The sequence below is a fragment of the Lactuca sativa genome, chromosome 5 (genome assembly GCF_002870075.4).
Source record: "Lactuca sativa cultivar Salinas chromosome 5, Lsat_Salinas_v11, whole genome shotgun sequence".
Classification (NCBI taxonomy): Eukaryota; Viridiplantae; Streptophyta; class Magnoliopsida; order Asterales; family Asteraceae; genus Lactuca; species Lactuca sativa.
Window position 1 is genome coordinate 159262030 of NC_056627.2, and position 26095 is coordinate 159288124.

Sequence of the window (26095 nt, forward strand, 5' to 3'; positions counted from 1 at the left end):
CTTTTAATAAAAATGTTGCGGAATTTGTTCCCAAAAAAACATGCTAAATACATTATCAAAGCATTTCCGAAGAAATGTATTTTTATTCATTTAAAACATTTGGGATGTCATCATCAATACAAAAACATAAGCATAAACAGAACTTACATTCATTTACACTAGTGATCTACATCTCTTTTAAATCTCTTAGTGCAAAGTAGCTTCGTACCGACACCTATGATACAAATAAGCTGGAGTGGGTCAGGTTGGGAAACCTAGTGAGTACATAGGGTTTTCAACCCACAATAATATAATTATTATGTTTAAACATCAGACAATCAACCCGATTACCCATTCCCGTTATCTTCTTTAATATTCCTTAAAGAATTATCTTAAGGGTCATCTCCTATATCATATTTACCTCTCATCTTTTTACCTCGCATTTCCGTATATGCTCGTTCCTAAGGCATGAAAACTTAGTTACAACATCGCCTGAACTCATAATTCATAGTAAGGGTTAGAGTATCATCACATGAATATACAGTCACAACATCACCTGGACTCGTAATTCATCACCTACAGGTTATAAGTCTGCTGGTGTTTCCACGGGTTGTCTAGAATAGTCTGTGGTTGCCATCTATACTCTAGTAGATGACTACATCTCCAAATTGCCGGACAAGGTTATAGTATCTTTCATCCTACATCACCGATTCATCATCACCTATCCATCACCTAATTATCATCACCTTCCTATCATCACCTATCATTCATCATTTTATTTCATCACACACCAACTATTTCATCTACCCATGTTTTATCACAACATATTTGTAGATATAAAATAAATATATATTTAAATCATTTAAAACATGTATGAAATCATTCATCCATCATAGACAGAAAGTATGCAGATAATATGCACACATAACACGTAATTTATATAAAATACTTCATACCTATGCGTAAGATGAAATGGACCATGCACTCACATGAAAAGGTGGTGAATTCGAACTCAGACAGCGCTTCACTTCTTAAAAATAATTTCCTTCGACGAAACCTAGTATTATTACCACTAGAGTTTAGTCTATTATTCGCCGAGACTAATTAATAGTCTAGCTATTATTACTATTATATAAGCGTTAAACAATACTTATATAATCCATAATAATATCCCAAGTACTTATTATAAGTTCCTAATAACGTTACTATAATTAAATAAACTATATATTAAAAATAGCGTAGACGTAGCTCACTTACAACGGGTTTTATAGAAAACTAGGCTTTGCTTGGAGCAGCCTTCCCGAGCCGAAAATATCTTCTTCTCCGAGCCGTCGAGCACTCCGGGGCTTCCGCCTCGTGCTAGGGAGGTTCCCTAGGCTTTTCGGGGGGTTTCGGGGCTAGAGAGAGGTTTTAGAGAGAGTAAAGAGAAAAAGAATGGGAAAGGTGTGAAGAAAATGAGGGTGGGAGAGGTTCTATTTATGGGGTGAAAAATGGCTGAACTTGGTGCCACATGTCACCATCTAGTGGCAAGACTTGGGGAGAAAGCAATGACCAAGATTGTGCCACATCACCCATTTTCGCACAGTACACTTCTGACTTCTAAAATCCGTAACTTTCACACACGAGCTCCATTTTTGACGTTATTTATATCCACGCGTAGATAAAAATAAGATCTATAACTTTCATTTTGACTCCGTCGGCTAATTCTCAACCGATCTTAAATTTAACAGTACGAGGAGATTATACTGTTAAATGTTCGCGTAAAATTCATAACTTCTATATACGGACTCTGTTTTCGTCTGTCTTTTTACCATTGAGTTCCTATTAATGAGATCTTCAATTCTCATTTAGGTCGCGTAGGCCAAAAACCGCTCGATCTAAAATTCGAGTATTGGGTCGTGAACTGCTATGCCAAATGTTAGAAAATTCATAACTTCCTCATACGAAGTCAGATTTGGGCGTTCTTTTTATGGATGCTCTCAGTTTAACATATTCTATGACTTTTGTTTAGATTACTAAGGCTAAAAAGTCCTCTATTGTAAATTCACTATTTACGTCTCCCGGTGCCGTGCCGGTTTTGCCAAAAAACTTCGACGGGTCATAACATCTTCTTTATAACTCGGATTTCGGCGTTTTTTATATGTACAGAACCCTTGAGACGTATTCTACAACTTGGTTAAGATTATTTATTATAAATAATCTTTTGTCGAAAAGTCATTTTCGACCCCTATTATCTCTAAATTGACTAGCCCGTATCTACGGACGTTATAACAGTCTCCCGATTGGATTGCCCCTGGTTTGTTGGCCCACATCACAAAGCAGTACCGCCTCAACCCAACCGCAATATGCCGACATATAAACAATCAAGGATCAAGTAGGCACATAATATAGACAATCACCAATCATACAACTCATTACCGCCTACTAGACCTCTCACAACACATTGCTCCGCTACCAACTAATCTCCATGAAATACATAGCCATAAATAACAAGAGGTGAGATAGCCACCCGAACAGATGATCCTACTCTAGAGCAACAACCAAACAAGGAACATGCATGAAAGCGTAGATCAAGAGTTCTCAGGCTATCCTACATGACTACATACAGCCCCTAGGGAACTCTACTAGACGATAACCAACCTACTGGTACTCTAACTAGAATAACACTACTGCTGCATCCTAACACATAAGGATATATATAAATCTAGAAAATCAATACATCACAAAAACATCCTATACACATGGATACATAATCAACTCTCAAAGGATTGAGTAACCATATGTACCCAGAGGTGAGATTGACACCTGGATAGATGATCCTACTCTAGAGCCATAACCAAACAAGGATCATGTAATAAATCCAAGATTAAGAGTCCTTAGTCTATCCTACATGACTAGATACAATCCTAAGGCATCCCTCTACCAAATGATAACCAAAACTAGTGGTCCGGCATTGGTGCCTTCGACCCACAGGTACAGTGAGGAAAAATCACCCGAAACGAAGAACCTAAAAACACTGCGACACGCTTCCCTTTCTGCACTGCTTGGTCCCACGATCCCTCTAGCACCAAAACATGGAAGAATCTTAATCAACAGCCCAATTCCTTCAAGTTTTACCCAAAGTCATCTTGGTTAAAAAGTCAACGGTCAACGAAAGTCAACTGTTAACTGCCCCTCACGACGTGACCATCTATTGATCACGTCGTGAGCCACTAAAGGATAAAATAATCGAGACTCCTTGATCCTCATGACGTGATAGGCATAGTATCACGTCGTGAGATCTTTCTGAATGACATTTTGATGATTAAACTCCTAAATCCATTAAGACACTAATCCATCTTCTCTAGAAGGCTTCCTAACACCCCCAATAAAAATCGATGCTTTAAGGTATTGCATGTATAATGCAAGACTTGAGCTCAAATTAGGGCATTCATGAAGAAAAAGGAGGTCAAAACTCAAGTATGAGCTCAAATATTACTCAAACCTCAAATCCACCATATATAAACACCAATGGACTCTAAGGACCCATAAAGTTGCTAACTGTATGGAGTCCCAACACTCTAGCTCATCTAACCATGAATAATTATGCATAAAACCTTAGATCTAGCAACAAGGAATCATAAAGATTGAATCTTGGTTACTCACAATGGTATAGAGATGTTGCTAGAAGATGCAAATGAAGCTTCCAAGCTGAATCTATGCTCCAAAGGTGATCCTTGCTTCTTCAAGCAACCAAAATACCTCTAAAAGCTCAAAAATCACAAAGAGAGGCTGGGGTTAAGGTTTTTCTGTGATTGAGGATGAAGGAGGCTGCAAAATGAACCTTAAAATGAAGTTTATGGGGTTTAAATATGAAGGAAACCCTAAAAGATCATGGGCTTGGGCTGCAACACATCTCACATCGTGAGCACATATATCTCACGTTGTGAGATCAGTTAAATTAACATTTTCCATTTAATCACTTGTTACGTCGTGATCTCTCTATTGTCACATCGTGACACCTGGTTTTACCCAAAAACTATGCCTTTGAGTCCTTGAAGCCCTAAACTGATTTGTTCTGGAATCTGGGTGTTACAAATATAGATACCCGAAACCTGAACCGAATTGCTTATTCGGGCCTAATTCGGTTCGCTTAGGGTTTTAGTTCGGTTTGGGTTTTTGGTCCAAACGCTCATCCTTAATCACAAGGAAGAACGGTTAAATCATTGTTGCTTGAATATTTATCTTAGGATGTGACTACATTAGAGGGGTACTATTTCAGACCTCCGAATCATCCAAGTGAAAGCAAGATCTACACGAAAAACGTATTCTTTTGATCTATCCTCTTGGGTTTTAGTTTTGTAGCATGAAATCTATGGACTTGTGATCCTATTGGATTACGATTTTAAAGTTTGCTTCGTTGTGTGTTTTGTTTTGAAAATCATCATAATCCAATAGTGGTCTAAGAGCAACTAGTTGATGTTTCTTGCACAAAAGAGTAACCATTTTTTTGTGAAAATACCGAGGTATAGCTTATACACATTAATAGGAATCGTGTGTATGATCTAGACACAATTTTGTTCTTGGGTTTTCAGAGAATAAAAAGTGGGTTATAAAGTTTTCTTTAATTTCCCCAAAGTTTTGATTCATGATGTATGTTATTAAAAATCACACTAATGAAGTTATGAAACACACACATACACACACACACACACACATATATATATATATATATATATATATATATATATATATATATATATATATATATATATATAAGAGTTTTAACAATATGGAAATGTATATATAAAGATTGCAAAAATTTTGTATTTGAATTATTTTAAAAATGCAATCTTGATTAAAATGTTGTTTTGCAAAAGCTAGGAAAAATACAACATTTTCTGTTACAAGTTTTGCATTAGCATCTGTTTAGACCCTAATGAAACCTTTTGAATTGTTGCATCATCATAGTGTTATATCATAACCTGACTTCTGTTCAGATCCAACAACACTTTCTGACAACCTATTGCAATCTATTCTGAGGTGTTGTTTGTTGCTCAAATAGCCTTTTTCTTTTATCAAACAAAAGTGTTACTTTTAATTAGATGGATCTGGTAACACTTTCCTCCACTAGACCTATGTTTGTGATGTTTTTGGTTGTTTTAAAGTTATAATTTTGCGACATGTTGTCTTTTAGATTATTATTTTGTAATGTAAATTTCATTTTAATTGTATTGTAATATATTAGTTAAAAATTATATTAGAATAGTAATATAATAAAATAAAACCGAAGGCTACCAACGAAGACCATGATGATTGGAATCTTGTGGTGTATTGTTTTTATTAGGGGTGTTCAAAAATATCCGCATCCGAAATATCCGATCCGAAAATCTGAAAATCCGATCCGAAATTATCCGAAATTTCAGATATCCGGATTTTCGGATATCTGAATTTTGGATATCCGGTTTTTCGGATTCGGATACGGATAGTGAATTTATAAAGTTTCGAATATTTCGGATATCTGATATCCGAAAAAAATAATTTTTCTTTATTTTTTAATATTTTAAAATGAGAAATTAGAAACATTGACATGCTTAATGGATTAATGTTCCCCACCATTTTCAACTTTTTCATGACCATTCTTTCCAAACTTTTATTGCAAACTTTTCCATTTACAATCGTTATATATTTGTTTGTTATAATCTTGGTTCGTTGGCTTACAATAAAAAACTATTAAGTAAATGCTACATATATTTATTTGTTGCTATCGATATCCATCTATGTCGCAAGATTTAACATAGTTGTTATTATTAATTTTAAGAGTTGAGGAGATTTTACGGATCGGATGTTCAGAAGTGGATATTTATTTAAATTTAATGAAATCCGGATATCCGGTTTAATATCCAAGTACGTATCCGAAATTTCGAATATCCGAAATTCGGATATCCTGTTTTGAACACCCATAGTTTTTATCAACCTTGGTCCATGGGTACCTAGTCATTCTAAGAAAGAAATAACCAATCACGAGACCATGTGTAGCTCTTTCCAATAATGTTCTGAAATTGCTACTTTTTTGAAAACCACAAGGGCCGTTCATGAATTTTTGTCTAATTTGAAGGAGCCTTTTTCTTTAACCATTTTGTGATAAATTTGAAAATTAAGTAAAGACAAATTTCACAAATGGTCATAATTCTTTTCGGTTATTAATCTTATGAAACTTTTTTTTAAATAGTCAATTTGGAGCAAATTTTGCATATAGACGGTCCTTATGACTTATGACTAACCTTGTAAACAAATCTTGTTAATTGTATGTAAAATGACGAAGATACCTTTTATCTTTTACAAACAAATAGTCCTTATCTATCTCTCTCTTACAACTAAAAAACACGAGACCTTTTTTTCACATTCTCTTCCTCCATGCCAACCACCGCTCTCTTGTATTCTCTTCCTCCATCTCTCCCTTACACCTCACCCACTGGTCACGCCACTAGATACTTCACCACCCCAAAATCACCGCCACCATCTCCATTGGAGATAAACTCCCCGACATAACCTTATCCTACTTCGACTCCGATGACAAACTTCAAACCACCACGATCATCGATCTCACAAAATCTAAAAAGCCATCCTCTTTGTCGTCCCCGACACATTCACACCCACTTGCTCCTAGAAACACCTCCCCAAATTCGTCGAGAAATCCAACGAACTAAAATCAAAGGGCGTCGACACAATCACTTGTATTTCAGTTAACGATGCCTTTGTGATGAAGGCATGGAAGGCTGATTTGAACATCAGCGATGAAGTGCTGCTATTGAGGGATGGAAATGGGGATTTCGCAAAGGCAATTAGGTGTGAATTGGATTTGAGCGATAAGCCGATTGGATTAGAGGTTAGATCAAGGAGGTATGTGATGCTAGTTGAAGATGGTGTTGTGAAGTTATTGAATCTTGAAAAAGGCGGGGCTTTCACTTCAAGTGTTTCAGATGACATGCTTAAAGCTCTTTGAATCCGTTTCATGTGATTTGTTAGCGGCTTAGTGCTTTGATTTGGGGCTTTCACTTCATTAAGCTTTCCAACCTCGAATCCTTACCTTTGTTCGGGAGCAGATTTTCAAACAACGAAATCATGAATTTACCTTAGGCCTTTTCCGTTCTACAACAATGCAATAATGTCACCACCTTGATTCTAACAAAAAACTTTCAATGTGAAGAACTCCCACAATTTGTAAACGAGTTTAACAGATTAATGGTTCTTGCAATCACGAATTATGCCCTCAAAGACCAAATCCCACCATGGTTACTCAATTGTCCAAAACTTGAATTTCTTGATTTGTCTTGGAAGCAGTTGACTAGAGTCATCATTTCTTGGATTGGTCGAATGGAAAGACTCTTTTATTTGGACTTTTCAAATAAATCATCATGATGTTCTTGTGGAGAATGGATTAATGGTGATGTGGGCGATGGATTCTCGCTAGCAACCTACCGATACATGTTTGATTTTGATGTCGTGGGTATTTGATTTTGATGTCGTGTGTTGGTAAATGATACGATTAATTTGGAGGTGTTGGTCGTCAATGTAATGTTAAAATATTCTAATAAATTTGGTTATTATGTTAAAATTGCAAAGCTAGATTTTTTTTAAAAGCAAGATTACAAAACTTATTACATTAATACTATACATTGATAACACGAATGTTTTACAAAAAATGTAACCATTTGAAAACATTTTAGACAATTTTCGTGCCCATTAACACAGAAAAATGCTGGTAGATTAATGTTGAGTATTGACCGTATTAACTCCGAAAAAAGTTAAAGTCAAATAAACGGACCTGCCAGCAAATTTACTATAAAATAATATATTTTATGCAATAATGTATGATCAGGATATCTCATGAATCTCATCCACACAAAAGGCATCTCTTCCAATTTCAGCAGGTATATCATAATTCCGTCCAAGTACTTACAATTGCTTCCACACACCGAGTTGAATGTTCTAGTTACCATTTTCTCAACAAATAATTAATGGAGGCATTCTTGGACGAGTTTCAACATCTTAAAATCCAACTCAAAGAGGTAAAGTCAGCCACCGGAAACTTTGATGACAGCAACATAATTGGGAGAGGTGGATTTGGGAAGGTGTACAAAGGAGTACTCTCTCGCTCTAAGGGACAAAGCATGGTTGCTTTTAAGCGTCTAGATCGTAACTATGGGCAAGGAGACCCTGAGTTCTGGAAAGAGATCCTCATGCTTTCTCGTTACACACATGAAAATCTCATATCTCTCTTGGGATTTTGTGACGAAAATGGTGAGAAGATCCTGGGGTACGAGCATGCATTTCATGGAAGCCTTGATCGTCATTTAAGCAGCACTACTCTCACATGGAGGAATCGTCTCAAAATATGCCTTGGGGCTGCGACCGGATTGTGCTACCTTCATGATCCCAAGGAGACACAAGAAAGAGTTCTACATCGTGATATTAAAAGTTCCAACATCTTACTGGATGAGAATTGGAATGCTAAAATTTCTGACATGGGATTGTCGAAAATTGGACCTGCAAATCAGAAACACACATTTCTAGTGTCCAATGCTGTTGGTACGTTTGGATATGTAGATCCGATGTGTGTGGAGATGAGCATCCTAACTAAAGAGTCAGATGTATATTCTTTTGGCGTGGTCTTGTTTGAAGTGTTGTGTGGGAGACTATGTTTTGAAAATTACAATAATCATTTTCAGAGTTTAGTGCCAATGTGGAAAAAGAGTTTCAAACAAAAAAAGTTAGATGAAATCATCTTTGAAGATCTAAAACATCACATTGATATGAGGTCATTGGAAACATTTTCAGACATTGCCTATCGATGTTTGCAGAAATCTCGTGAAAATCGACCAAAGATGTCTCATGTTGTGGAAAAACTTGTGATTGCACTTCGGTTTCAGGAGATTTCCGAGGAGGTGGAACAACCATTCGACTATGAAGATATGAGTCAAACTGCGGCACCTCCTTTGCTCTACAGATCCGAAGAGGAACTAAAGTTGCTTCTCTCCGAAGGAATCTTCGTCAATGGGGGCAAAACGGTAATTATCTATGTCTATATGATCCTTTAGATTATTTTTCTTATGTACTCATATCCTACTTAATGGACAGTGGTTTTCGTTAGATAAGAATGGAAATCACCTCGAAATGATACCTGCAGCAGAATGTTTGATTCCTATTGACGTAGTACCTCCTGTGCGTGCTAATTATGATCGAGATAAAGCAATGTAAGTTGTTACCCCTTTTGTTTCTAGGTTTTGTTTCGACTATTTCATGAGTATATATATACTAATGCATTATTTGCTACAACTCTTTGTAGATATACAGAGGTCTACACTATGCCGTATTGTTCTAAATTTAAAACACATGTGAGAACACAATTTTTGTCACTAAATATCACATACACAGTAAACCTTGTGTGTAGTCTTGGCTCGAAAAGTAAGGAATATGTAGGAGTTGATTACATATTGGCTGGGGAGACAAAATCATCGACTGCATACTTTGCAGATAAGAGAAAAGATGGACATCTGATGGCTGAATTGTATCAGTTTACTAGCGACAGGAGAAATGTTGATCTTGAAATTACATTTGAATGCCAAAAACCATTGGCAGTAGAAGGCATTGAATTTCGGCCTCAGGAGAGAGTAAGCCGACATATAATAGTTTACTTCGTTTAGTTTATGTTGTTTCTAGAGTTTCAAACATTTCGAAGAAAGTAAATCATTTTGTTTATAGCTCACTTCACTCACATTTGGAGAATAGGAGTTATGTTGTATATTCGATGAAAGATTAATGTGTAAGTTTTATAGGCGGAGTATCAAGTGTTAGAAGAAAAGGAGGTGGATATACAAACCATATCACTTTCAGACACAAATTGGGAACAAAATTTGCCAAGTGATCATGAAGACATCATCAAGTGTTCAAAAGATAGTGTACAATGGACAACAAAGAAGGAACTCTACTATATTCTTTGCAAAGGGTTCCCAATCAATGATGGTGAAGAGGTATTTTTTATATGAATGATTCATTCAATTCCTTTCATTTTTGAGTTCCTTCACTTATTGATAGACACTTGAAAAGGAAAAACTCTAGAATTCGGCTACAAGTACTTACAAATTTATTGATTGACAGTGGTTTTCACTTGAAAAAAATGGGAAGAAATGTCATATGCTATCGGCAAGAATGGCATTAGGAATACGAGATTGGAAATGGAGGTCATCACCTGACTCGAGGTTCTTTCCTCTAGCCCCCACACTAATCATGCAACTATTGGTTATTGTGTTTCTCTATTTTAAGAAAATTTATGAACTACAACTTTGTAAGTCTTTAGTTCGCATGAGTATGTGGGTATGTTATCATATTCTAGTAGTACTATTAAATCTAAGATATATCTTTTTGCAGATTTGGGAAAGTGGCTTTTGGTCCTCGTGGCGGCTTTTGGATAGACTGCAGACCCAAAATGTTGTCACCTCAAACAACGTATGCAATTTACCTTGTTTACAAGTTTAAAGAAAACCATTATGGATTTGAGCCTCCTGTAAGAGTTAGTGATAAATCGGATGATACTAGTAATTCTTACAATACAATTCCATGGTATATCTATTTACTTTTGCCTCAACCCCCGAAGGTTCATAAAAAACCCCACAACCCATTGGATAGACCCAAAAGGAAAGGTCGTCCACAACAAAGGAATGATGGTTGGTTGGAAGTACAAGTATGGGAATTTCAAACTGGTACTACAATTAATGAGATTAACAAGTATCTTCGATTGACCCTTTCTGAAAATGAGTCGCTTAAAGGGCTTATTGTGGAAGGCATCGAGTTTAAACCAGCATAGTTTCTCTTACTTGCGATTGTGCACGAATTAATTGTTTTGATTTTACTTTGTACACTTGTTTCATTCTTCATCCCGCTACTAGCTAGCTACGGGAAAATGTCTTGCCAATTTAAAAGTGCTTACAAAAAATAACTATTTAAAAGTGTTTATGATATATATATATATATATATATATATATATATATATATATATATATATATATATATATATATATATATATATATATATATATATATATATATATATATATATATATATATATATATATATATATATATATATATATATATAGGGTTAGGTTCATGTGAGACAGCTTAATTTTGTGAGACCGTGAGACACAATTTTAGCCACTCATTTAGTAGATAAAACAAAAACATTTTTAAAATGCAAAATAATTGAAATTTTTCGAATTTTTTTTCCAATATTATTTTCGAAATATATATTTTCCAAAAAAAAAAAATTAATTAAAAAAAAATACATTTTTTTACATATTCTAGTAATATTCTATTAGAATATTTCACGTATTTTAAAAAAAAAACGGGATTTTTTTTAATTAATTCAAGTTCCGAACATAATATTTAAAAAAAGAATTTTTGGATTTTTTCCATTTATTTTGCATTTTAAAATTATTTTTTAGAATATATACAGTGTAATATTCTATTAGAATATTTCACGTATTTAAAAAAAAAACGGGATTTTTTTATATTTTTTTTAGTTAATTCAAGTTCCGAAAATAATATTTAAAAAAAGGATTTTTGGATTTTTCCATTTATTTTGTATTTTAAAATTATTTTTTAGAATATGTACAGTGTAATATTCTATTAGAATATTTCATGTATTTTAAAAAAACGGGATTTTTTTATTATCTTTTATTTTTTAGTTAATTCAAGTTCCGAAAATAATATTTAAAAAAAGAGTTTTTGGATTTTTCCATTTATTTTGCATTTTAAAATTATATTTAGATTTGGTCTCACGGTCTCACAAAATTAGAATGGTCTCAAATGAACCTGAACGTGTATATATATATATATATATATATATATATATATATATATATATATATATATATATATATATATATATTTATATATATTATGTTGTATAGTAATTTTATGTATGTGATTGTGTTGCATTGTTCATTGGGCCGAGCCCACCTCTTATCTATATATAGCCTTATGTTTTGTACATATATTTCGACTGAATGTAATATTTCAATTATGGGAAGAATATCGTTTAGCATAGTATCACGCCTATAAATCTATAATCCATCTCTTTTACCTTATTTTTTTTTCCAGCCTAACTCTAATCTCGTCTTCTTATCTACACCATGTCTGGCACGCTAATACCAGCCATAGACAAGCAAATTTGACATGTCCAACATACGTGCTTCGGTCCCGCTAATTCTAGAGGTTGACTGCCTCAACTAAGATGCATGGCGTGGACTTTTGTATACACAATGTATGGGATACGTTGTCACTACCCATCTCAACAAAGAGAAATTGGCTGCCACGGTCGATCAAGAATGGCTCCATCTTGATGCTCTCATGTGATCAAGAATTGTTAGAATTTTAGGGTAATAAAGGCACTTGGATATTCTGAGAATTGTGATTTCATTATCAAATCAAAGTATTGGGTGATACTCCTTAATCTTTGATTGGATAAGACTCAGAAATGAGAGCAAGAATAGAGAATATGGGTGTTACGAATTTCGTGTGCACCATCAAATGAAGACCAAAATTAGTTAAGTAACCTTCCCATCAGATAACTGCCACTAGACACTCGTATGTTTGAAAACTGTTACAAAAAACAGTTTGATGTCTGAAACCTGTCATAAATTAGCCAAGGGCTCTGTGTAACACACGTAAAATTCAAGCCAAAATAAAACATTTTAATTCATTCAAAACCATTAAGTTCATATATTTGGTTTCAACATAGTTTAAACATCAGAGTGTCCCCCAGAACCATATCACATAAATCATAAAACATGAGGAGCGGTACGATCACGTATTTGCCTTGCCACGATCTTTTGAAGTACCTGAAACAAAACACTGAACTGTAAGCCCGAGAGCTTAGTGAGTTACCCCCAAAATACGAACCACATATAACCATACTCATATCATATCACAATACAGAACAACCATGCACATCGGGTCTACTGTGTGACTGGTCCACCGCATCGGGGCTTCAGTCCACCTGGTCCACCTTCTGAGTCTAGCCGTGTACATCGAGTCTACAGTGTGATTGGTCCGCCCACATCGGGCCTTCAATCCACCTGGTCCACTCTCTGAGTCTACAGTATGATTGGTCCGCCCGCATCGGGCCTTCAGTCGGCCTGGTCCACTCTCCGAGCCTCGGCATGTCTGGTCCGCCCTCTTGGGGCCTTCAGCCTATCTGGACTGCTCGATGGGCCTTCAGGATATCCGGTCTGCCTTGGGTACTTTGGGCTACATCACAAAGCAGGACCCGCCTCAACCCAACCTCAGTCAAAAAACCATGTGCACATAAAACAATTAATCAAATAACAATCCTTAACCAGACAGACAGTCTAACAGATCACATAGCATATCAACATCCTAACCAGGATTCCGACCTAACCGATCACTAGCATAACATTACCCTATATACCGGGATACCGACCTTAACCAGGTCACTAACATAATATCATCCTAAATCCCAGGATGCAGATCTAGAAAATCAATAACATAGCAAACAATACCCGCATTTGATGGATTTTAGCCATAAGAACATCCTATGTGCTCATGCAAACCCTAATGCTTGGATCTAGGTTTCTCTATTGTACATGCAATGTATCCAAGACTTATAATCTTAGATCTAACATATTATAAACTGAAATTAGGGTTTAGAGAATTACCTTTGATTGTTATGTAGCAATAACAATCTCAAATCCTCCTTGTAATGACTTTAGAAAGCTTAAAGTCACAATTGTCACTCCTCTAATGGCTCACAAACACCAAGAGCAAGAGGATGAAGAATATGGAGAGAGGAGGCTGCCCAAAACATCCAGAAACCCTAGTGGAACTCTTAGCCACGTTTTTGGGGCTTAAGGGTACTATATATACATGTAGGCTATTAGGGTTTTCAACTAGGAAACCCTAATTTGACTGCTTAAGCCCTAAGTAGCCCATGTACCCTTTTAGAATAACCCTTGGATGATTTCCAATGGGTTTCCCCATAGAATTCGTCCAACCTATTATTCCAAGGTAATCCATAGCCCAAATGCAATTATCTTATAATTACAGTTCCAATGCCTTAAGTTTAATTAATCTCTTTTAGCCACAAAATTAATTATCAATTAATTCTTGACTAATATTAATTAAACAATATGATTTCTCCTTTAATATATTATTCTCATAATACATTAATAAATCATAATTAATCTTCTCTCTCTCCATAATTCATCCTTTCAAGTTGCTTTGGTGAAGGCAACCCAAAAGGACAATGCACCATCGAGTCAAGTACATACCAAAATAGTTATGGACTTAGACACTAATCCAACAGTCTCCCACTTGGATAAGTCTAATAACTATTCTGCGTATGACTTCAGATCCTGATCTGCAATCATAGCTTTCAAAAGCCGCTATTGACTCTGATCTTATCAGATACGTGTCCTTTAGATAAGGGATCATATATTCCTCCATTCTAGATATCGTATAGACGTGAGACATGGATTTCAATCATTCTCTCTATATTGTTTCCCAATTTCCGATTTATGACGACTGAAAACAGACTACATTTGAACACATCAAATTAGTCCCGGCTTGGCCAAGCGCTTAGGTGCCATCACTAAATCATCGAGAGGCCCACAGATATCGCTTTCCTCCTACTTTGGATAAAAGGAACGGATAAACTTTGATTCAATGCTTGCTTGCACTCACTCACCGAATCACACACAATAATATGTTTTATAACACCAATTTACTGGTGCGTTTACATATTATCAATGTGTAACCGACTCGCAAGATACAACTCACACATCTCGGTTTCAAGAATATAAGATATTATCGTCTCATCAATCACTCGTGATAAAATCAATGAAGTGATCCAAGTGAGCTTGGGTTTAATCCAATGCTCAAACTCATATTCATAAGCACTCATGAACGTTCCAGCAAACATTTGCTTATGTCTAATACACTTTAGACAATCCACACACCAATTCAAGACAGTCTTCATTTATACCTACTTCCAACATATAAACGACTGTGGCCCATTCGAATAATTTGATTGTTCTGAACCAACTTAATTATTCAGGAAGTCAAAACATGAAAAGTGAAACACAAGAATAATACTAATCCCATATGACCCCAAACTCTGGGTATAAATAAAACATTTTATTTAATCACCATATTGATTACTCATTATTTTTTGTTTCGGGTAATCAACTTCTTACTTGAATTATTACTACACTTGCCCCATGCTCTTAGCATGCACACAATGTTTACCTACGGTACTTACTTTGTGAAACAAATCAAATGAACACATTTCCAATCATACTCATTTCACAACTCCCAATCCTTATCATAAGTATAAGAATATCAAATTCTTGTTACTTATGCTAAATTCTAACATTTTATGCAATCATTCTTTCGTAAATTCACAGCTCAAAATCATCAAGACTTGGCCAATCTCTATCAGAAACAATTCTATAGATATGATGTCTCTCACTCAAAGTACATTCCTTTGAACATCCTTCTTGCATAAAAGTATCTAATCTAGACATAGATTCTCAATATCCAACTCCCAATATGGAAACATTTCCATATTTGCCATATGACAACTCATTCTTAATAGAATCTTATGTTGGATTAGTGTCTAAGTCCATAACTATTTTGGTATGTACTTGACCCGATGGTGCATGGTCCTTTTGGGTTGCCTTCACCAAAGCAACTTGATTGGAGAAATGAATAAAGAGAGAGAGAATAATATGATTTATTAATATGTTATAAGAATAATATATTAAAGGAGAAATCATATTTGTTTAATTAATATTGGTCGATAATTAATTAAGAATTAGTTTTGTGATCAAATGTAATTAATTAAACTAGAGGGGCTGAATTGTAATTATGTGATAGTTACAAAATAAGGTAAGGATTATCTTTTATATATGGTGGACGAATTTAAGGATGGAAAGCCTTAGAATTCGAGTATGATAAGGATTCAAGGATTATCTTATTGGTTGCTTAATGGATAATCAACTAGATAAGGATAATGACTGAAACCATATCTCTACACCTATATAAACAACCCCAAGGTCATGAATTCGTGTAGCCCTTCCCAAGGAGTCCCAAATACGAATTCTAAACTCCCTCCTCTCTCTTTATACCTTCTCCACTTGCTTATGGTGTTTGTAAGCCATTAGAGGAGTGACACTTGTGACTCTCAGCTTTCCAAGGTCAATTCAAGGAGGAATTGGATTGTTATTGCTATATAACAATCAAGGTATGTTCTTAAACCTATTTTCATGTGAATTCTGATTTCTATATGCTAGTATTAGGGTTCAAGTCTTGGATTCAAAGTATGTACAATAGAGAAACCTAGATCCGAGCTTTAGGGTTTGTATGAGCACATAAGATGTCTTATGACCAAAACCCAACAGTGGTATCAGAGCCATGATTGGTTTCTATTGTATTGATGCTTGATGTAACTGAAAATCGTGTTTTGGCCTCACTGTTCGACCTGACTCGGCGAGTCACTCTTGGACTCGGCGAGTCAGCCCTACTCGGCGAGTTCCAGAGGGTGACTCGGCGAGTCGGTGCGTCAGACAGTGCTTATCTCGGGATTTCTTGCTGTTTTTGCATTGGGATAATTACCTTATCATGTTAGATTAATATTAATCCGATTATATGATATATTTGACTATATTTTTAATCTAATTGAAGATATTTATCAATTAATAAGATAATTGTTTCCTTATAAGATAATTGATTAATTATTTTGAGTAAATTGATAAATTGTTTTGCAAGAAATCATCAAATATGGATAATTATGTGATTAAATGTTAATTTGAATTATTTGTTATTTGATCCTTGTTGTTGTGAAAAGTTTCATATTTGGCCCTTTAGGTTTTATAGTTTAAATTTGAACCCCAAAAGCTTTGTTGTTTTGAAATTTAAATAGTTGAAACCCTAATGTTTTGAAAAAGGTTTCAAAACTTGCCCACAAGTTTTGGAATTTAAATTTTGATTAAATAGTTTAATTTTGATGCATATTTAAATTCTAAACCCTAATGTGTTGAAATGTTTCAAAACTTGCCCTCAAGTTTTGGAATTTAAAAGTTGATTAAAAGTTTAATTAGGAATGTTAAATTCTAATACCCTAGTATAGTTTTGAAAAAGGTTCAAATCACACCCTTATGGTTTTGGTGTATGATTAAAAGAAGTTTAATAAATCCATAAAAGTTTAGGTTAACCATTTAATAGAATTAAAGGTGTAATTGTTAAAGTTAACCACCTAATATTTTAAAAGTGTAAAATACACCCTATACTATATAACATTAAAAGTCTAACATTATATATATGTATAACTAAAAGTCAGTCTTACCGTTTAGTAGGCCTCATTCACGAAGCTAGTCTATAAGGGGTGTTTAAGGAAATTGCCTATAAAATGGCGATTGAATGGGTATTCACTCTTACCCACCGCACTCTTGACTAGTGGAGGGTCGTTAGCCGAACGGGTAGGATAGGACGAAACCTTCCATTATAAGTATAATAAAGTAACTAAATGTTTTCATAAAATTTCCAATCTTAGTTACTTAGGCAAAAGTGAATTGATGCAATTCCATGAAATTACACTTTGTGCCCTTGCGAAGACGTTAGTGGAGCGTGTGTGGTTAACCGGCACACTAAATGGGTCTAAGCAAAGGTAGCAAAGGGTGACTCAATGTTTGTCATAGTTCGGTGGAGCGTGTGTGGTTTACCGGCACATCGAATAGGTGATTGTAACATGTGAGGGCACCATGTAGTTTGCATGGTTATTCACACCCGCTTTGTGATCCTCGGCATCCCAGTCACAAACAAGAGGGGCATATCGAGATATAAACATGCCATTGAAAGTTCATTGTATCTCAAAGGATCTAGGAGTTTTCATAGATTTAAAACTTTAATTTCTTTTTCGTTTTTCATGGTGGAAATTAGTGAATCGTCATTCACTTACCTTCAAATATTCTGCAACTAGATTACGGCATCCCTTTTCTAGGTTGTAGCGTATTGTGTTGGGTCCTAGCCTTGGAATTTCATTTGGGTGATCTACCAAGGACTCAATCTATCAACTAACTTGAATTCATTTTTCTCCCGTATTGTAGATGTCAAAGTTCGACAACTATGGTCTTCCCAAATCCCGTGGAACAAGCATTCCACATGAAGATGATATTCCACGATTTGATCGAGGAACAAGAAATCATGCTTCACTTCCTCCTCCTCCTCCAATAATTCTCCCTGACCCACAAAATTGTAAAAAAAAAATTGAAAAATTCAATATCACTCAAGCCCTTTTGGCAAGTAAACATAAAGAAGGTAAGTCGGTGTGTGCACACGTCCTCGGGATGAAGTCGCACATTGATAGATTAAGAATGTTGGGATCCGTTGTCTGTGAGGAAATGGCTGTTGATTGGGTTCTTCAGTCACTTCCTAACTCGTATAGTGAGTTCGTAAGAGAGTACTATATGATGAACCATGACGTGACCCTTATAGATCTCACTTCTATGCTTATTGCTGCCGAATCAGCAATGGTTTGGCGCAATAGAAAAGCAAAGTTAATTGGTGAATCTGCCTTCAAGACCTCTATGGATATAGACAATGGCAATAAAAGACATGCAATGATCGAAAAGTTTGATCATAAGAGAAAGGCGATGTCTGAAGTAGTTCCATGTGTTGTTCCGAAAGAGTCAATTTGCTTTTATTGCCAAGAGAAGGGGCATTGGAGACAAAGTTGCCCTAATTACCTAAGAGATCTAAGAGATGGGAGAGTCAAAAGTATGACTGCGCTTTAGGTAAATATCCACTATCTAACTCAATTAAGTTCCTATTTATTGATTCTTAATACATGATGTAATAAGATTGCATTTGAATGTTTTGTAAGGTCGGTGAAAAGAAAGGAAGCTTGATAAGAGAAAGCAAGATGAATCTAATCACAAGAGATGGATCTCGATCGCATGGACTTGAAGATTAGATTTTGAGCTTAGAAAGTTATGATAGGGTTGTTAGAAATTTTCTTCTGTACATAGTTTTCAATGGATTTTGCATTGTAAGGACAAATTTTTCCGCTGCTTTTGTAAATAAAATAAATTTTTGTTTGACTTATTTATTTCCTTACAATGAAATCATTATGAGAATCGATGTTTGAATATTTCTACAACAAATGGATATGATTCTTGTTTATGTTATTTATGGAAATGTCAAGAATTTACCAAATAGGGAGAGTTTCTCATCGCCCAAGTTTCAATTGGAAAGAAATTTGGAATCATGCAACGTGGATGCACGATGAATGAGAAATTTCGTATTTGGAAATTAGACAAGTTCATTGACAAAGTGTCAAGTGAAAGGACTAAGAGATCGAGTACACAAAGTTGCGTATTGATCAAGTCCACCATAAGAGTAACAAAGATATTCGCCATGATTTACTAAAGGCTTAGTAAATATGATTATACTTACAAGATTAAGTGTAATTCTGAATTGATTAAAGGGTTTAGATCAATGGCAGAACGAATAAGAAGAATCAAGTAGGCAGAAAGATAAAAGTTACTCCATTCTAAGATGAAGGGAGAGTACCTTTTATGCTTTATGATAGGTCTTAATGATTAAGAACCATATCTCAATTGATCCTCTAAGTGAGTCTTAGCACAATTGTATGTCTAAGAAGAGGAATCAAGAATTGAAGAAATGGTTAAATCAATAAGTCAATCATACTTCGTTCCAATAACAAGTCTTAAAGTTAAGATTGTGACAATGAGTGAAAAGTATTAAAGGTTTATAACATTCATCAAATGTAGGAAGTTGTGATGTCTTGAATAAGACAAAGGCCAACTAGTCACAATTTTTGAAGTGTTTTGATAAAAGCTACACTAACTCTTGAATATTTGTTTGTCAAGAAATGGTTATTGACAAAAGAATCGTATATGTCAAGGAGTCAGTGGGAGTCTTAATGGTCTTGAATAGTTTCAAGAACAAATCAAATAAACCTTACCAATCATCACTAGCACACGAGTTGAGGTTGACAACCTATCGTATTGACATTATTTTAATTATGTGCTGTTCCAATTGAGTTAATTATGCATATGAGTTCTATGAGTTCTCATCTTCAATGCATAAAAGGCAAGGCACCTTAATCAATGAAAGGTACATTGATTTGAAAGGGTGAGATGCTTAACTACTTGGAAGACGTGGTGGGCAGCTGTGCTACCATAAGGCAAGAAATCAAGATTAAGAAAGTTCGATCCATATGAGTTTGAATTTGTCGTAAACGTTGGTTTTGACAAATTCACATGGATAGGAACATTTACACCGTTTAAAATCTAAGTGTCATAAGATTTCCTCCTTCATGAAAATGATTGTGAGGAAATGCTTTCACTAAGAAAGATTTTAAGAAGATAGTAATTGTAAAATTGCATTCTCGAATTCAATTATGGTTACGGTATCCCTTTCCATAATTTGAATTGAGAGGTTTGGCAATTAGTCTTAATTGTTTAGACACACATATGAACTATCGAAGGCAAAGGTGTATAAGTTCAAGAAGCCTTGATAAAAGATTATCAAAGCACTATGTATTAGAAACATGGACTTAAGAAATTCAATAGGTATTGTCTTTCTGGAAGTTAAGATGTTTAAGAATACATGTCGAAGCTAGTGGGAGCATAAGTATTATGTTTTATAATAATCATCAAGATAGTGGGAGCATAAAAGTTATGATTGTATGATTATTAAGGAAAGTATTGCAAGGTTAGCAATATTAATTATAGAAAACAAGAGTCATACTTTGCAAAGTCGCAATAGTTGAAGAATTGTTTTGCTATAATTAAGGGAGAGAATATTATGCTTCATTTCAAATCTAAAGTCTTAGGTTGCGGAATGTTAATAAAATTTAGTCAAAGGTACATAGTGTGTTCTTAAAATTTTGATTATGATTACGGCATCCCTTTTCACAATTCGAATTTTGAGAACATAGCAAATAAAACATTATGCGTCGTGTCCCATACGCTTCGGGTATAGGATCGATTGCAAATGCTTAATGTTTGACCATTCTAAAATTTTCCAAATGTCGAGCGCATTGAGAGGGAAAAAGGGACTAGAATTGGTTTTGACTAAAAACAATTAAACAACTATCAAAGGACAATCCAAAGTTCGACAAGGATTGGTCGCTTGTGAGTAGTTGGAAGTATAGTATTGGAAAATATGGAAATGTTTCCATATTGGATGGACCATATCGACATTATTGCGAATAGATAAGATTCTATTAAGAATAAGTTGTCATATGGAAAATATGGAAATGTATCCATATTGGGAAGTAAATATTGAAAATCTATGTCTAGATTAGAAACTTTTATGCAAAAGGATGTTCAAAGGAATGTACTTTGAGAGAGAGACATCATATATAAGGAATTGTCTTATAACAATCTCTGATAGAAGACTTTGTAATATCATTGGCAATAGTCTTTGTGACTTTGGTGCAGTGACATTACGAAAGGATCATTGCATAAAGTGTTAGAATCTAGCATATTCTATAAGTAGCAAGAATTGATATTCTTACACTTATGGAAAAGGATTTGGAATTGAGAAATGAGAATGATTGGAAATATGTCCAATGTGATCTATTTCACAAAGTAAGAACCATAGGTAAACATTGTGTGCATGCTGGGAGCATGAAACAAGTGTTGGAATTCAAGTAAGAAGTTGATCAACCGAAACGACAAATAATGAGTAATCAATATGGTGATAAATAAAAGGTGTTTTATTTATACTCAAAGGTTTGAGGCCATATAGGATTAGTATTATTCTTGTGTTTCACATTTGCATGTTTTGACTTCCAGAATAATTGAGTTTATTAAGAATAATCAAATTATTCAAACGGGCCACAGTCGTTCATATGTTGGAAGTAGATATGAATGAAGACTGTCGTGAATTGGTGTGTGGATTGTCTAGAAAAGTATTAGACATAAGCAAATGTTTGCTGCAACGTTCATGAGTGCTTACGAATATGATTTGAGCATTGGATTAAACCCACGCTCACTTGGATCACTCCATGAAATTGTATCACGAGTGATTGGTGAGAAGATAACATCTTATATTCTTGAAACCGAGATGTGTAAGTTGTATCTTGCGAATCGGTTGCACATTGATAATATGTAAACGCACTAGTAACTTGGTGTTATAAAACATATTGTTGTGTGTGATTTGGTGCGTGAGTGCAAGCGAGCATTGTATCAAAGTTTATCCATTCCTTTTATTCAAAGTAGGATAAAAGCGATATCTTTGGGCCCCTCGATGGTTTAGTGATGACAAACGTAAATGCTCGGCCGGGCTAGGGCTAATTTGATTTGTTCAATTAGTCAGTCGTCATAAATCGGAAATCGAGATGTAGTACAAAGAGAATGATTAGAAATCATATCTCATATGATATCTAGAATGGAGGAATACATGATCCCTTATCTTAAGGACACGCGTATCTGATATGATCAGAGTTGACAGCGGCTTTGGAAAGCTACGATTGCAGATCGGGATCCGAAGTCATACGCAGAATAGTTATTAGACTTATCCAAGTGGGAGACTGTTGGATTAGTGTCTAAGTCCATAACTATTTTGGTATGTACTTGACCCGATGGTGCATGGTCCTTTTGGGTTGCCTTCACCAAAGCAACTTGATTGGAGAAATGAATAAAGAGAGAGAGAATAATATGATTTATTAATATGTTATAAGAATAATATATTAAAGGAGAAATCATATTTGTTTAATTAATATTGGTCGATAATTAATTAAGAATTAGTTTTGTGATCAAATGTAATTAATTAAACTAGAGGGGCTGAATTGTAATTATGTGATAGTTACAAAATAAGGTAAGGATTATCTTTTATATATGGTGGACGAATTTAAGGATGGAAAGCCTTAGAATTCGAGTATGATAAGGATTCAAGGATTATCTTATTGGTTGCTTAATGGATAATCAACTAGATAAGGATAATGACTGAAACCATATCTCTACACCTATATAAACAACCCCAAGGTCATGAATTCGTGTAGCCCTTCCCAAGGAGTCCCAAATACGAATTCTAAACTCCCTCCTCTCTCTTTATACCTTCTCCACTTGCTTATGGTGTTTGTAAGCCATTAGAGGAGTGACACTTGTGACTCTCAGCTTTCCAAGGTCAATTCAAGGAGGAATTGGATTGTTATTGCTATATAACAATCAAGGTATGTTCTTAAACCTATTTTCATGTGAATTCTGATTTCTATATGCTAGTATTAGGGTTCAAGTCTTGGATTCAAAGTATGTACAATAGAGAAACCTAGATCCGAGCTTTAGGGTTTGTATGAGCACATAGGATGTCTTATGACCAAAACCCAACAGTGGTATCAGAGCCATGATTGGTTTCTATTGTATTGATGCTTGATGTAACTGAAAATCGTGTTTTGGCCTCACTGTTCGACCTGACTCGGCGAGTCACTCTTGGACTCGGCGAGTCAGCCCTACTCGGCGAGTTCCAGAGGGTGACTCGGCGAGTCGGTGCGTCAGACAGTGCTTATCTCGGGATTTCTTGCTGTTTTTGCATTGGGATAATTACCTTATCATGTTAGATTAATATTAATCCGATTATATGATATATTTGACTATATTTTTAATCTAATTGAAGATATTTATCAATTAATAAGATAATTGTTTCCTTATAAGATAATTGATTAATTATTTTGAGTAAATTGATAAATTGTTTTGCAAGAAATCATCAAATATGGATAATTATGTGATTAAATGTTAATTTGAATTATTTGTTATTTGATCCTTGTTGTTGTGAAAAGTTTCATATTTGGCCCTTTAGGTTTTATAGTTTAAATTTGAACCCCAAAAGCTTTGTTGTTTTGAAATTTAAATAGTTGAAACCCTAATGTTTTGAAAAAGGTTTCAAAACTTGCCCACAAGTTTTGGAATTTAAATTTTGATTAAATAGTTTAATTTTGATGCATATTTAAATTCTAAACCCTAATGTGTTGAAATGTTTCAAAACTTGCCCTCAAGTTTTGGAATTTAAAAGTTGATTAAAAGTTTAATTAGGAATGTTAAATTCTAATACCCTAGTATAGTTTTGAAAAAGGTTCAAATCACACCCTTATGGTTTTGGTGTATGATTAAAAGAAGTTTAATAAATCCATAAAAGTTTAGGTTAACCATTTAATAGAATTAAAGGTGTAATTGTTAAAGTTAACCACCTAATATTTTAAAAGTGTAAAATACACCCTATACTATATAACATTAAAAGTCTAACATTATATATATGTATAACTAAAAGTCAGTCTTACCGTTTAGTAGGCCTCATTCACGAAGCTAGTCTATAAGGGGTGTTTAAGGAAATTGCCTATAAAATGGCGATTGAATGGGTATTCACTCTTACCCACCGCACTCTTGACTAGTGGAGGGTCGTTAGCCGAACGGGTAGGATAGGACGAAACCTTCCATTATAAGTATAATAAAGTAACTAAATGTTTTCATAAAATTCCCAATCTTAGTTACTTAGGCAAAAGTGAATTGATGCAATTCCATGAAATTACACTTTGTGCCCTTGCGAAGACGTTAGTGGAGCGTGTGTGGTTAACCGGCACACTAAATGGGTCTAAGCAAAGGTAGCAAAGGGTGACTCAATGTTTGTCATAGTTCGGTGGAGCGTGTGTGGTTTACCGGCACATCGAATAGGTGATTGTAACATGTGAGGGCACCATGTAGTTTGCATGGTTATTCACACCCGCTTTGTGATCCTCGGCATCCCAGTCACAAACAAGAGGGGCATATCGAGATATAAACATGCCATTGAAAGTTCATTGTATCTCAAAGGATCTAGGAGTTTTCATAGATTTAAAACTTTAATTTCTTTTTCGTTTTTCATGGTGGAAATTAGTGAATCGTCATTCACTTACCTTCAAATATTCTGCAACTAGATTACGGCATCCCTTTTCTAGGTTGTAGCGTATTGTGTTGGGTCCTAGCCTTGGAATTTCATTTGGGTGATCTACCAAGGACTCAATCTATCAACTAACTTGAATTCATTTTTCTCCCGTATTGTAGATGTCAAAGTTCGACAACTATGGTCTTCCCAAATCCCGTGGAACAAGCATTCCACATGAAGATGATATTCCACGATTTGATCGAGGAACAAGAAATCATGCTTCACTTCCTCCTCCTCCTCCAATAATTCTCCCTGACCCACAAAATTGTAAAAAAAAAAATTGAAAAATTCAATATCACTCAAGCCCTTTTGGCAAGTAAACATAAAGAAGGTAAGTCGGTGTGTGCACACGTCCTCGGGATGAAGTCGCACATTGATAGATTAAGAATGTTGGGATCCGTTGTCTGTGAGGAAATGGCTGTTGATTGGGTTCTTCAGTCACTTCCTAACTCGTATAGTGAGTTCGTAAGAGAGTACTATATGATGAACCATGACGTGACCCTTATAGATCTCACTTCTATGCTTATTGCTGCCGAATCAGCAATGGTTTGGCGCAATAGAAAAGCAAAGTTAATTGGTGAATCTGCCTTCAAGACCTCTATGGATATAGACAATGGCAATAAAAGACATGCAATGATCGAAAAGTTTGATCATAAGAGAAAGGCGATGTCTGAAGTAGTTCCATGTGTTGTTCCGAAAGAGTCAATTTGCTTTTATTGCCAAGAGAAGGGGCATTGGAGACAAAGTTGCCCTAATTACCTAAGAGATCTAAGAGATGGGAGAGTCAAAAGTATGACTGCGCTTTAGGTAAATATCCACTATCTAACTCAATTAAGTTCCTATTTATTGATTCTTAATACATGATGTAATAAGATTGCATTTGAATGTTTTGTAAGGTCGGTGAAAAGAAAGGAAGCTTGATAAGAGAAAGCAAGATGAATCTAATCACAAGAGATGGATCTCGATCGCATGGACTTGAAGATTAGATTTTGAGCTTAGAAAGTTATGATAGGGTTGTTAGAAATTTTCTTCTGTACATAGTTTTCAATGGATTTTGCATTGTAAGGACAAATTTTTCCGCTGCTTTTGTAAATAAAATAAATTTTTGTT

The 26095-nt window shown here is 34.9% G+C and overlaps 1 protein-coding gene and 1 pseudogene across 3 annotated transcripts; both read left to right on the forward strand.

Moving 5' to 3' along the window:
* The first annotated feature begins 5063 nt into the window (after positions 1-5063).
* On the forward strand, positions 5064-7187 carry LOC111908079 (peroxiredoxin-2E-1, chloroplastic-like; annotated as a pseudogene).
* A 704-nt stretch (positions 7188-7891) lies between these two features.
* On the forward strand, positions 7892-10979 carry LOC111908108 (putative receptor-like protein kinase At5g39000). Of its 3 annotated transcripts, none has more exons than XM_023903956.3 (6): positions 7892-9029; positions 9100-9215; positions 9308-9632; positions 9798-9992; positions 10120-10306; positions 10390-10574. In XM_023903956.3, exons 1-6 carry the CDS (start codon positions 7980-7982, stop codon positions 10431-10433), a joined length of 1917 nt encoding a protein of 638 aa, XP_023759724.1. In that variant the 5' UTR covers positions 7892-7979; the 3' UTR covers positions 10434-10574. The 3 variants fall into 3 exon arrangements, with proteins under 3 accessions (XP_023759724.1, XP_023759723.1, XP_023759722.1); XM_023903955.3 differs by having other exon boundaries at positions 7896-9029; positions 10120-10202; positions 10390-10979; XM_023903954.3 differs by having other exon boundaries at positions 7898-9029; positions 10120-10220; positions 10390-10979.
* The last annotated feature ends 15116 nt before the right edge of the window (positions 10980-26095 follow it).